Genomic DNA, 14971 nt, shown 5'->3' on the forward strand with positions numbered 1-14971 from the left:
ACAATTTGTTTTCAAGCAAAAATTTTGGGTCTTATGGCAAAAACTAAATTTCTTGACTATCAAGCAAAAACATTTTCTCTTATACATGTTTTTGGAGATTTAACTGTTCTAGAATTTTGTTGGGCTGTGTAAGAGGCTTCTTGTGATATATATATTTATATATATTTCTCATCAATTAACAAAATTTTGGGATATAACTTTGGTTGAGAATTTCGGAGACAAAATTGCAAAATATTATTTCTGATGAAATTCTAAGCTACTTTTGATTTCTTCCCTTTTGTCTAATTTTAACCCAATTTGAGAAAACGGTAATTAACAATTCTAGTTTTGTTCGTTTTGTCCGGGTAATTCAAATCAGTTTTGCACTCCTCAAAACTGTTCTTTTCAAGAAAAAAAAATATTTGCTACCCAAGTTAATGGACACGAAAATGAAATCTCTTTAATTACTTCCCCATTTTTTCTTTATAGGGTCTTTATAATCCTTTTTCTTAAAGCAGGGGCAATTGAATTAGTTAAAGTTGTGCAGAATGAGAAACTATAATAGCTAAAATTATACAAAAGCTGGGATATATAAGTAGAATAGTTTCAATGGTCATAATCATTTTCGGTGCCATTGATGCAATAAATCTGATCGCAATCACATTAAACAGAATACACTCGAAATTTGTAAACTTTTTGAACTTTATCTCAAATGCTTGTTGGCTGGGCTGAGAATAGTTTAACTAGTGCATATTTAATGCCATCTTATGGGCAATGTCAGTTTTGGTCGACGATTTGAAGAGATTCCAAAATTTGGTGTTTATTAAGAAGAGGTCACATGTAATCAAAAAGTGACTCCAATTCAGTGAAGGCTAAGCTATAGTAACCTCCTCTTTGTACTTAATTAGCTCGATTACAAAAGCGTCATTGCAGCACTTTTGCTTAACATGAAAAATTTATGGGATTTTATTCGGTTCAATTCGTTAAAAAAAGAGCTCAAACTAGACTCAATTTCAATAGTATGTGGTGTCTCTTTTTGGTACTTAATGTTCCATGAAAAGAAAACATCTGCGAACCCATGGTTCTTGCTCACTTTCGATGGCCGACAAAAGCCTTTAGAGTTTATGAATTGATGTTTTTGTGCATCAAATAAAACTAAGAGGGACGTAATTGTGGAAAAGTAACAAGAGTGTAAAAGAGGTTTGTTCCATCTGTTTTGAGGGGGTGGGGCGGAGAGCTACTATGACATGAACAGTGGGACGGGAGGGGTGGCCTACCAGACCAGCCACACCCCCACTGTAGACTATGGTAGCAGCAGCAGCCAACAGCAGCAGCAGGAGCAGCCCCAGAACTACACCAGCTCAGGGGGACCCAAGTTTAGCAGTGGGCCGATGGGGGGATACCAGCACGCCAGCTTCGAACTGAAACAGAAGCTGCAGTCGGGGCTGAGTTTCTCCTTCAAAAAATGAACCTCAAATCAAATACACTTAAGACTTAAGATACACTCGACCAGAAAGATGGATCGATCGCCAATACATATGCATCAGAATGAACAATGTTGGCCTCCATATGGATAAATATATACGATTTCTGCTACAACCAGGGTGCAGTCTTTCATTTTCTCTCGATACTGCAATTTACAACATTAAACAACTGGAAGTGTTTATTCATTATTCTCTTGATAGAACAATCCCCCTTACACCTATGAAGTTTCAGCATTCATTATATTTCTGCAAATTTCAAAGCCAAAAGCGATTTTTGTTTGTATGAAGAAATCGAACTGATTTTGTATTTATTTTTGAATGATTTGACCGACGTATAGTTTTATTGTATCACTCAAATGACAAAATTAATCAAAGCTATTCTGAATTCTGTTTGTATATCCTTTATAATTTTAATTATACAATTTTTTCTTTCTCTAAAATACTGCGATAGAAAAACTGCGATCCAAAAAAGATCCAGAAAACTACAAACATACATTCGAAAGGGACAAAAGCTGTCAAGGAAGGATAAACTGAATTTTCTCAAAAGAAAACAATTTGCGGAAATTTAAAAAATCATTGGAAGAAGAAGACAGAGGGCTTAACTTTTCATCCCAAACAGTTCACTTGAAGTATAACTTTTTAATGTTAAATTTCAATTTAAACCGCATTTCATCGTGGCTCGTTTTCCTCCCATATTCCCCCCCCCCCCCACCTGCAAGTTTTTACAAGTAAATTTATTGTTCACTTTAAATAATTGTTCACATGATAATTAATTAGGACATATTTGGTCTTGCTAACCAACCTCGTAAAGCCACTCGTTACACCAAAAAAATATGCTCGTGTGAGGAGGGGGGGGGGGGGAGGAAAGAGCCCTCAGCTTCTTCTGTTTTTTATTCTTCCCATTGCAGTACACTGAAAAAATCACGGCCCCTTATAATACATATATCTTACTGTGATGTGGGTAAAACAAAATTATGAGGCTGGGTAGGGGGGGGGGTATATGCTAATAGGAATGAGCAGCCGTCGTTCCTTTCTCTACTCTCAATAGTCTCCTATTCTATTTGAGAACTATGCTCGCTTTCTGTTTTTGATACTGAATGAGTGCGTGGGTGGCAGCCTAATCTTATGAGTGGCGAGACAGACACCACACTTCACTGTGAAGATGGGATGGAACATGGTGTGGGGGGTGTCGACTTCTTTGAGGGGGGGCACTTCCGCAGCGAGGCACAGCAGTGGCACGTCTACCAAACATACAACCAGGTCAGATTTGCACATATTCTTGTGTTGTAACAATTACTGTCGTTTTTCATGGTCTCAATTTATTAAAATGCAGGTTCATTAGGTCTTATATTAAGGCTCATTCCCATCCCACTCACCCAACTATTACAAATTACAGTGTCATAATATTTCACGTGACAAAGAGAATCTTTTTGTTTTCAACCGAGAAATTAAACAGTAGTCTTCGCGTTGTTGCTGCTGTTGTTGTTGTTGTTGTTGAGGTTGTTGTTGTTGTTGTTGTTGTTGTTGTTGTTGTTGTTGTTGTTGTTGTTGTTGTTGTTGTTGTTGTTGTTGTTCCGACTTTCGATACGAAAGTAACGGAATATTTGTGCTCGGGGTGGGTTTTTTTTCGTCAGACAAATTTCGACTTTATAACTAGCCATTTTTGACCGAATTTTTTATATCATTCGAAAGCCATTGTTGTCCTGAGCTTAAATTTGAACAGATATTTTACCTCTGATCATTTTGCGTAAAGTTATGAGAGTTTAAAGATTGCCATTTTGGCCATTTTGACCAATTTGGGACAATTAACGCGCGATATAAATCGCGCTATCAACGCGTAAGCGAAGATTTAATCCGTCTTATAAATCGTTCCAAATTGGTTGAACGAAGCTTATTTGCCATAATTTATTTGTTACAAGGAACGAAATCTATCTTTTTGTACTTTATATGGCGTGTGGGGGATGATTTTTATTTTAAAAAAATTCAAATTAAAAAAAAAAATTCATTTTATTTTCTTTCATTAAATTTTTTATGTTATTACTGCTGCTCCATAAAACTTAAAAGGCAGTCGGAACATTCAGGGCTTCGCCCTGAAACGAGCAGTCTTGTTGTTAGCCTGGCATCAAGAAGCAATCGAGGAAATGAACAAATGTTTATGAGTTGTGTAGTTGTTTCTGCAAATGTTCAACAAACCGCCAAATCCACAAATTGCCATACCTTGAAGCCGCGAAAACATTATAATAATGCAAATTGCATCAAAATTAGGTAACAGGCTAATTAGTAGAAAAATATTGTCTGTTTTTTAAGACAATTTGACTATGTAGACTGCAGCTCTGATCTTAATGTAACGTTTTTTCAGCATTTTTGCTTTTAGACTGGGATCAAAAGGCTTGTGCTGAGCAAAATTATACATTTCTGTACTAGATTATGTTGCGATTTGATATTCGAACTTGAAAAAAAAAACAGCAGCATCAATATTCGAACTAAAAAAAAACTGGAGCTTCAAGGTTCTGTTTGATAATCCCGGTTGGGCAATTGACAAAGCGGTTTTTATTACCAAAAATTGAAAAAACCTTTACGAGCGTTATTTTAAGCGAATAAAAAACTTCCCAGTTAAATAGCAGAAAAATATATCGTGTGTTTGTTAAGGCATTTTGCACATGTAGCTTTGATTGTAATTCAACGTTTTTTAAGCATTATTGCTTTTAGCCTGGCATCAAGAAGCTATAGTACTAGAGAAAATTAGGCCGCGTTATGCTAGAGTGGGCTGCATGCGATTGCTCACCTATCAAGTTCTTTCTTTTTTTTCAGTCCGCTGAATATTTTTAAAAATTTTGGAGCGTTAGAAAATTGCTCGACGGTTTTGTTAGAGAATCTTCCATGCCCGCTGTCTTCTCGAGAAGGGGTCCCAATTTGAGGTTGTTCGCCTCTTTTGAAGCAAGATTTGGAGCGCAATCGTCTAAAAAACCGCTCAAACCGCTCAAATCTTGCTTCAAAAGAGGCGAACAACCTCAAATTGGGATCCCTTCTCGAGAAGACAGCGGGCATGGAAGATTCTCTAACAAAACCGTCGAGCAATTTTCCAACGTTCCAAAATTTTTGAAAATATTCAGCGGACTGAAAAAAAAGAAAGAACTTGATAGGTGAGCAATCGCAAGCAGCCCACTCTAGCACAACGCGGCATAACTTTCTCTAGAACTATAGCTTCTTGATGCCAGGCTAAAAGCAATAATGCTTAAAAAACGTTGAATTACGATCAAAGCTACATGTTCAAAATGCCTTAACAAACAGACGATATATTTTTCTTCTATTTAGCTGGGAAATTTCTTATTCGCTTAAAATAAAGCTCGTAAAGGCTTTTTCAATTTTTGGTGAAAAAAACCGGTTTGTCAATTGCCCAACCGGGATTATCAAACAGAACCTTGAAGCTGCAGTTTTTTTTGAGTTCGAATATTGAAGCTGCTGTTTTTTTCGAGTTCGAATATCGAATCGCAACATAATCTAGTACAGAATGGTAAAACTTTGCTCAGCACAAGCCTTTTGATCCCAGTCTAAAAGCAAAAATGCTGAAAAAAACGTTACATTACGATCAGAGCTGCAGTCTACATAGTCAAATTGTCTTAAGAAACAGACGATAATTTTCTGCTAATTAGCCTGTTACCTAATTTTGATGCAGTTTGCATTATTCTAATGTATTCGCGGCTTCAAGGTATGGCAATTTGTAGATTTGGCGGTTTGTTGAACATTTGCAGAAACAACTACACAACTCATAAACATTTGTTCATTTCCTCGATTGAAAACCAAGAGTTATAACTCTGTTGTCTCGTGACTGTATTATGATGACTACAAGCTGTGGAATGTCCACCAATTTAAAAGTCTCTTAATTCTCATTTTACTTCATGCCAATGCTAAAAAAACTCAAATGAAGAAAGGCCAAAAAACCAATTTCAGTTATGACAGCTTAGCTTAGTTTGGTGCTCATTAAAAACAAGAAACTTTACGCAAACTCGCAACGTTGCGTGATTTGAAGCCTAAAACATGGTGTTTTTAGATATCATTCCTGTCAGGGAAACATAGTGCATTTTTGTGATTGGGCGCTTTCTCATTTAAAGTAAAGTTTCAGTTTGTGTGAATTAGAAAAGTGGTTAGAGCAACTAAATCATTGTTTATGTTGTAGATGCTTAGCAGATGTGTGTTTGCTTTTTGGCCACTCGCCTGTCGTGGTTGTTTCCAGTTGGGCCCAGTCCAACACTCGCAGATGTAGAATGACACTGACTTGCCTCTCGTCATCATCACTAGCTCCTACTGCACCCCTACCCCTCCTCCTCCTCCTCCCCCCTCCCTTTGCCCGCCCCAGTCCCAGTAGCCGCAGCAGTAGCCTACTAGACTGCTCCCTCGGAACACAACAAGCAGCACAGATGCTTCTGCTGCACAGTAATACTTTTACTCCTTTTAGATACTCTTTCTTTTTGGCATTACTCATTAGTGTTAGATAGCTAGAGTAGTACGACAAAAATGCAAATCTGTCCCATTATAGCCCCCCCCCCTCCCTCCCGCTCCATGAAGTAATAGAGAAGGACGTGAGTCCAGTTAGCATCCAGTTTTGACTGAAATTCAACTTTTGGGTGATCTCTATTCAGAATACTATGATGGAAAAAAACAAGCTCTCGTATTTTTATTGACCTTCCAGAAACCAAAACTTCATTGCTTTTTTAAGTGCCAATGGCATATGAATGAACAATTGTGCTCCCTAAGACAACATCAGTAGCATCTGCAAAAAATTTACCAAACCCACTCGACAAAAACATCATGCAAGCAAAGATGATGACATAACTTTACATTGTCAGGCAACACCCAATCTGTTTGGTTAATTTTAATCTGTCCAGCTAGGAGTTATTGCCGCAGTTATTACCGACAATTTATAAACTGGTTTTGAAGAAAGGAGTTGTTTGACCAGCATGTGACTACGGTAACAAATTCAAATAATTTTTACCCAAATAGATATCACACGGATCTCTTTTGTTACCCGTCCCCCTCGCAAGCTGTTGTGAATCCTCCCCCCCCCCCCCCTTAGCTGTTGTAAAATAGGGATCATGCGTTTACAATAACTAAATTTGTATATGCTTGATAGCAGTACCATTGATTTATAGAAGTGGAAAACTGTTTCTAAGTACAGTAGGGGGAGGGCAATAATTGAGGAGAATGAAAACCTGGAATCAATGTTCTGAAAGTAAACAAAGATGCAATTAGGAAATGTTCTAGGGAATCGCTCACTCCTTATTGCCTGTCGCACAATCACCTCTAGTTGTAGTCAACTCACCCCTTACGCCATCTCACCCGTGAGATGTGCACTTAGCCTAAAGAGAAGTGCTAAGCGCAGCAGTAGTTCCAATCAGTGGAATGATGCTAATCGAACTGTCGAGGAGTGGAGCACTTCTCGGCACAGATCACCCGCAGTTAGTTTTGTGTCCATGTTGCTTGATTGGCAAGAACCTGGGAAGCATGAGCACCTGTTTCAATAGCAAATGTTCTGTATGGCATGCTTTCAAACTCTCATGTCTTATTGAACATAATGATAACTCAAAGAACTGAGATTGCTAGTCAAGACTTAGTTCATCTTGATATATAAATAATAAGTACTTTAACAAATCATGTCATGACAATAAATTGTGTCTACTTATATCTTTCATAAGTCGACTAGAGAGTGAATAAATAAGCTTGCTTAGAAATGAACCGAGGTTTGACAGGTCGATAGCGACCTTGTAAACCAACATTAGAATAACGGCCTAGATTAGAATGACGTCATAAGTAACAATGAATAATACCGTACTACACTTTAAACAACACCGCACCACATTTCTCCCTCTAGGGAAAATTCAAATGGAACATATGAATTTTCAAATGAAACTGCACTAATGACAATTTAACTTGAAAAGACTGAAAGGACTCAACGGTTCAGTGAGTACAGACTAAGAGTTTTAGTAAAGAGTTTAAATCTAACGATTATGACCAACGGAAGGACAGCAAAGTTTAATTTTCGTTCCGTCGCAGCGGGTTATCCCATGACGAGTTGACAGTAGGAAATCTAGTAAACTTCCTAGTAAAGCCCCCGGCCTCGCTGGGAGAACAGACCCGAGAACGGTCCGACTGAAGAGATGTTTCTTGTTGGTCCTTGGCAAAACTGACCCTTCTATCCGGAGATGCCTGAGTCGAGCTGGATGGAATAGGTGAATTAATTAGATTCAAAGAGTGACGAATTGGGCTACCATAAAAAGAAGTTTGCTTCTTATAGCGAGAGGAAGTGCGCAACGAGTTGGACGCTGAGGAGATATTTCCATCAAGATCCGAGGTAAATCCTGATACATCACAGTTGGGTAGGCCGGAGACAGCCAAATTTGAACCTTTAGAACAATCCTCTAATTTCGGAGCTGACGATTCATCATCCGACGAGATAGGGATCAAATCCGGGCAAGAGATGATCGCAAAATTAGCAGGAGAGGTTGCCTTCGACTTCACACTGAGAGGCACTTCCGGAAGAAAATTTACAGAGGTAGAGGAAGAGGCCGTAAGGTCCACATCCGCAGTAGCATCTCGAGGAATAGACTGTATGCCAGGAGCATCTGACACTAACTTGTCCGCCGACTTGGTCACAGAGGATTTAGCCCGCTCAGGCGTGGAGGGAGACAATAGTAGAGGAGGCTGAGGACAAACAGGAACAGATACTGTTTTGGCAAACACCCGAGATCTCGGATTAGATGACCTTAGGAGTCGATTATCCTCCGGCGACGTTGATGACAACGTTGACACAATGGGGGCGCTTTTGCCCGTTTTTGACTGGCGTTGCTTGTTTGCCAGAAAAACCTATACACGATGATATAAGGCGCACCGCAAGATTATTACTTTACCTTTGTCTGTAATATATGTAGCCCCAGTAACTCTAACAATTTTACCTTTGAAAGGGTTGAATAGTTCCCGACCATACTTCTTATTAAGAAATTTCCGAAACATTTAGATTTTACTCGGATCATTCAAAACTAAATAATCCAAACTACGTTTTAGCTGAGACGGACGAATTTTCTCAGCCGGCATCTGGCTCCGGAAGCAAAGAGTACCCGCGGAAAGATTTGATCTCAAGGTGGCAGCAAGTACCTTATTGCGCTCTGTTAGGGTCCTAAGAGCTTTGACGCCTTCCTCATGTGACAAAGTCTACTTTAGGGTCAACCACTGGTTGGCAGACTTAGCCAGACTTTCCAATGCGCGATAATGGGGACTTTCTGCAACCGACTCTGTAGGCCCCCAAAATATGGTGACACAGATAGGCTAGACTGCCCTTTGATTCGTTTGATTCGAGGTCGGCTGTCACACTGCTCCCGACGCTTTTCGGCAGTAAGGAGGTCTCGTTCCAGATGTTGACGATCTAAATTAACACGCGTAGATAGACGTTCCGTCGCAAGGGATAATTCCGTATTCGGAGGACGACCAAAGTGTAATTCAAAAGGCGAAACCCCTATCACTGAGTTTTTAGTCACCTGAATATCCTCAATAATGTGTCGAAGCGTATCTTGTACATTAGAAAAATCTGGATTCAACCGAGAAGCCCCCGAACGACGCTTAATGGTTTGGATGGAACGTACCACCAGTTCACAACCTCGATGGTCACCGACCGGGAAAAGTATTGAGAAATATTTTTATCTTTACAAAACGCTTGAAATAACTTATTCTTAAAACCTTAGTACTGTGGTCTGTTTCGATTGACTTTGGAATACTATGATGTTGAATATAAGATTTTAGGACAAATATGTAAATATTATTACCAACAGAATCGAGAAGAGGACCGCCATAATTGAGCTGGAGCTCCTCATTAGGACCAGATAAAAGAGGTAAAGGCTTGGTCGAATTAAACGAAGTGTTAGCTTTGAGATTCTTACCAAATTTCGTATTTTGAGGGCAATCTTTACAGAGTTGTACAATATCACGATGCAACCGAGGCCACCAAATATATTGGGCTGCATCCACCATGGCAAGCTGACCCGCATGTGACCTGTGAAGACGGTCAAGAAGAGGTTTTCGTAGGCAACTTGGGATAGCGATTCGGTTGTCCATAACAACACAACCATCGACTACAGCTGCACATTGCCAGAAAGATTTCAAATAAGCATCTATACGACAAAAGCCTTCATAATCTTTGTTAATCAGAGCTCGTTTTATCAAGCGTAGACTAGGTTCTTCGTCTGTGAGTTCTGATAACACATCGGAATCCAAGATACCCACCAACCCAGATAACGATTTCTGATCGGGGCTACCACTGGCGACTTGAGAATATCTAGGCTGAGAACTGGTTGCACAGCACGTCCCACTGGGCTAAACTTCCGTAGCCTCCGCGAGCGGAAATTCGCCAGAATCCGGGCATATTGGCCCTTCAAAGCCGCCCCACGTTGAGATGACGTCCGAAGTTTCGGGCGAACTGCCCCTGCACGGAACCTGGGCCGGGCACGGTCAGAAGAAAACCATTGCTGATTGACTGGAACGAATTGGTTTAGCAACTGCTCAAAACTGTCAATGATGGCAGAACCCATATCAACTGTCTGAAAAATAGATGACCCGAATAAGAAGAACAAACACCAATCAGCCCAAAAATTCATATTAATCCAGAATATGCCAATGAAATAAAAGAATGACCCACTTTCGAGAATTACAGCAATAAATAACCAAAAAAAATCGAGATTGGCAGATAATTTGTAATACATGCTGTGAAAGGTACAGCTAATAAAATAAGCCAGCTCAAAGCTGATTGGACAGATTTTTGAACAAAAATTCTAACGCCCTCTAGCGGAGGATTAACAATTGAATTGATACAATTGAATTGGTTAAATAATTCGTTAGATCGAATGACAAAAGGACAACCGCCCTCTAGTGGTTTCACTTCTTGAATCAAATTACGATCAACAGTAGAATCGACGCCCTCTATCGGTTGAACGCCACTAGACAATATTGAGTCCGATGCTCAATCCGACAAAACTTCCTGAACGGAATAATCATCCCGAGACTGACAATAATTACCACATTCGATTAAAATAATCGAAGAAGAAGCTAAACCTTCGGTCAAAACTTCCGAGGATGAACAAACCTGAATCCATCGGTCCAAGAAATTACAAGCGTCGAAAAATTGGCTAATGCACTTAACCACATATTGCTCGTCAAAATTACTTGCTGGCGGTGCTTTAAAAATTGGAAAAAGTGATAAATAATCCACTATTCCCAGCTTACTACTAGAATTATGTGATATATCGAAGTCAAAAGGCAATAACCGATCAGCCCATCTGGTCAAACGTGATTGATGGGTCTTGTTTCCCCTATTAGTCTTAAGTGCTGAGGTGATTGTTTTTTGATCTGTAAGAACAACAAAATGGTTACCCAAAAGGTAATTGCGGAAATGCTCACATGAACAAACAATTGCAAGAAGTTCCAATTCATTAGTACCATACTTCTTTTCCTGATCATTGAGGAAACGGTAGGCAAATGCAATAGGGACCCAAATGTCCGGTTCTACTTCTTGCTCTAATGCTGCTACCAGACCACTATGACTGGCATTACTTTTTACTCGAGTTTTCCGACTTTGGGATATTCGCTATCAACTGGAGAATATTCGAAAAAGCAGATTGCTGCTCCTCCCCCCTTACGAACTTGTTCTTGTTATTCGTTTTCAGCGATGGGCGGAGTCGGTCTGAATAGACCTGAAGGCTCGGCAAAATTTGTTGTGAATGGTTGAGAATGCCCATAAAAAACCGATGTTGCTTTATTAAGAAAGCTTTTGTCGTATAGATGCTCATTTGAAATCTTTCTGGCAAAGTGCAGCTGTAGTCGATGGTTGTGTTGTTGTGGACAACCGAATCGCTATCCCAAGTTGCCTACGAAAACCTCTTCTTGACCGTCTTCACAGGTCACATGCGGGTCAGCTTGCCATGGTGGATGCAGTCCAATATATTTGGTGGCCTCGGATGCATCGTGATATTGTACAACTCTGTAAAGATTGTCCTCAATGTACGAAAATTGGTAAGAATCTCAAAGCTAACACTTCGTTTAATTCGACCAAGCCTTTACCTCTTTTATCTGGTCCTAATGAGGAGCTCCAGCTCGAATATGCGGGTCCTCTTCTCCTGTTGTAACGCTGACTTTAACGGTTCTTCGGGAGTGGTCCCTGGGCGAATACAGAGTTCTCTTTGAATATCCTTATACCTCATTTTCGCAATGAAAGTATCTCTCACCACTTCCTTCTCCTGTTCAATTGAACAACCAAACAGGGCTTCTTGTCCCGTAAGACGCAAATAAAAAGTTTCTAATTTTTCGCGTTCGGCATGCACGGCATTGTAAATTTGCAGACGTTCAATTATGTAATTTTTCTCCTTCCTGAAGAGAAGAACACAATACTCATGAAATTATTAAAATGAAATTGCTTTGAGGTCCGCATGCGGATAGCTTTGAAGAAAACGTTTTCTTCCTTCTGAGCCCAGAGAAAAGAAGAGACGAGACTTAATTCTTTGTTCTTCTTCGTAGAAATACACACCCGGTGCCACTCTGGGACCTTTAGCTCGATGTTCTTCATTCAGCTCTGCCACTATACGAGCAGCTGCATCATTTCTTGCTATACGGTTAGCTATGGCTGCTGCATCTTCATCGATTCCCACCGCCTCCGGTTTTGGAGCTGGATCATCGTGTACAACTTCTGGCGGTTTCAGCAGGTCACGCGGATCGCACCTTTCCCGTAAAGTTATGGCCAAATTGAATTGCCCTATCCAGGAGTCCCAACTACTGGGTGGATCGGCTGTTGGTTTATGCCAGAATACTGGAACGCCTAACAGGTCAGTCCGGTCGTCTGATACCGGAACTGCTGGCTGCGCCATGTGATAACTCAAAGAACTGAGATTGCTAGTCAAGACTTAATTCATCTTGATATATGAATAAAAAGTACTTTAACAAATCATGTCATGACAATAAAATGTGTCTATTAAAATCTTTCATAAGTCGACTAGAGAGTGAATGAATAAGCTTGCTTAGAAATGAACCGAGGTTTGACAGGTCGATAGCGACCTTGATAACCAACATTAGAATAACGGCTTAGATTAGAATGACGTCATAAGTAACAATGAAGAATACCGTACTACACATTAAACAACAACGCACCACAAACATGAAGATCTTTTGCACATCTTTTCCGCCGGATGGATCTCTGTCCAGCACAGCTTTCATCCAAACTAAAAAGGTTTTGCTTCTATTTTGATATATCAGCGGCTTATGTCCAACGTATTCAAATAATAGCCCATTTATACCCGATTAGTTTGAACATTTCAATGCACACAATTGGGCTGATGTGTATTGCGTGCAATTGATGAACACTGCTAGTTGTTCATATAAACGGCTGGCGAAGTGCTCTCACAGCCAGGCCGATTATTGTTCCCACCATTTTAAAAATGTGCAGGAACTTTGTATTCGGTTGTGTTTTAGTTCTTTCTTTTTTGTTCCGACTTTCGATACGAAAGTAACGGAATATTTGTGCTCGGGGTGGGTTTTTTTTTCTTCAGACAATTTCGACTTTTTAACTAGCCATTTTTGACGGAATTTTTTATGACATTCGAAGGTATTGTTGTCCTGAGCACAAATTTGAAAAGATATTTTACCTGTGATCATTTTTCGTAAAGTTACGGGGGTTTAATGATTGCCATTTCGGCAAATTTGGGACAATTACCGCGCGATATATTTCGCGCTATTAACGCGTAAACGGAGAGTTAATACGTCTTAGAAATCGTTCCAAATTGGTTAAAAGAAGCTTATTTGCCATAATTGGTTTGTTACAAGGAGCGAAATCTATCATTTTGTACTTTATATATTGTGTGTGGGGGGGGGGATAATTTTCATAAAAAAATATCACATTTTAGAAAAGAAAAATTTTTCTTTTGTTTTATTTCATTGAATTTTTTATTGTTATTCCTGCTTCATAAACCTTAAAAGGCAGTCGGAACATTCAGGGCTTCGCCCTGATACGAGCAGTCTTGTTTCTTTTTGTTTTCGTTAAATAATTTACCACAAATAAGCATCGGAGTGACTCAAGTTATATATCATATTAAGGCCCTTTCAGTCGTAATTCGAAAGATCGTAAAAATCTTTCAAAACATTTTTCCAGTGGTGAGAAAAACCGGTTTAAAATTATTGCGTTTTAGTCCAATTTCGAGCGAGTAAAACGATTGAGTCATTGTCGTTAAATATAGTTCAAAAAACTTGGTGTTACTAAAAAGAAAACCAGTTTTGGAAGCTTCAATAAATTTTTATACAAATTTAAGTTTTAGTGAAAAAAAATCAGAAAAATAATTTTAGTATTTTATGCCTAATTCACTAAATTTCTACACTTTTGTATAGTTCTATAGTCAAACCACGCTAATTTGAAGATTTTCGGTTGTCCTTGTTTATTTTGAGAAACGTAATTGGAAAAACCGTTTTTTGAAGTTTTCGAGATTTAGTTTCATTTCGACAGACTTGGTCTTAAATTACGCTTGTAATAAACAACTTTTTTAACTGCTGAATGAGCCCATCTCTTAGACAATAGGACTCCATTTTGTCCCGAAATTCTCAGTATGGGGCTGAATGAGCGCCATTTTTCCAGAGAAGAGGATGAATGAGCCCAAATTTCTAAATATTGGGCTCCTATTGGGCTTCATTCGGTTATTCCTTTTTCCGTGAAAACTAGGGGACCAAATTGCACTAAAAATTGGGCGCAGTTCATGGAAATATTGTATAAAAAGTTTTTACTCAGGCATGCAGTTTAAGTCACTAAAAAAGGACGATGCGTGCGACATGGAATTAGCTTCAGAATCACTTAAAAGCAACAGGTATCAAATTCATTTTCAAATAATCGAAATTTACTTCGTCCATTGACTTACACCTCCAAAAAACGACTGAAGTGTAAAAATGCAAGGAAATATCTGCTTAAGAAAACTGTCATTTTTGCACCCATAAACTGCCTGAAAAGAAACTTCCCGAACACCTTGCTATAGAGGTTCAGTTTCAATATAATACTCAAAAAGATGGAAACAATTTGAATTTTATTTGTATGAGGGCCTGATCGAATCATGGTTTGACAGGTCAAAATTCAATAACAAGCAACAAGTCTGTACTTATAACTTAAATCAAAAATTTCAATGAGGTTTCTTGAAAGTTTCAAGGGCTCTTGCAGTGTTAAAGATTGAATCTGAAAAAATTTTTCACAATTATCAATATTTGTTCCAACTTCTTCGAAGAAAGTGAGGATCAGCTCGACAAAAGTTTGGGCAGCGGTGGAATTAATCTTGAAATCTCTGGGTAGCCAAGCAAGTGTGCCTGCACTAGATTAAATACGGCTGCAATTGTTTATCCGTCGCTAATTATTTCGCACTCAAAAACTTTCGATTTTGACGTGAGTCAGAACAAATTAGTCGTCAAACTAACTCCGAATACGTATTGTAGCTTTTTTAAGTTTG

General features: G+C 39.1%; 2 protein-coding genes across 2 annotated transcripts in view; both read left to right on the forward strand.

The window, feature by feature from the left end:
- The window catches only part of LOC134840288 (probable vesicular acetylcholine transporter-B), a 32256-nt gene extending 30149 nt beyond the window's left edge, over positions 1 to 2107 (forward strand). The window contains exon 4 of the mRNA XM_063856041.1: positions 1201 to 2107. Within this exon, the coding sequence (XP_063712111.1) occupies positions 1201 to 1448 (248 nt within the window). The 3' untranslated portion in view covers positions 1449 to 2107. The remainder of the gene's footprint in view (positions 1 to 1200) is intronic.
- A 451-nt stretch (positions 2108 to 2558) lies between these two features.
- The window catches only part of LOC134840657 (choline O-acetyltransferase-like), a gene marked incomplete in the record, with an annotated part of 65741 nt that continues 53328 nt past the window's right edge, over positions 2559 to 14971 (forward strand). Inside the window, 3 exon segments of the mRNA XM_063856624.1 lie at positions 2559 to 2723; positions 5641 to 5897; positions 6726 to 6919. Coding sequence (XP_063712694.1) covers positions 2626 to 2723; positions 5641 to 5897; positions 6726 to 6919 — 549 coding nt within the window.

This window comes from Symsagittifera roscoffensis, chromosome 2, assembly GCF_963678635.1.
Source record: "Symsagittifera roscoffensis chromosome 2, txSymRosc1.1, whole genome shotgun sequence".
Taxonomy (NCBI): Eukaryota; Metazoa; Xenacoelomorpha; order Acoela; family Convolutidae; genus Symsagittifera; species Symsagittifera roscoffensis.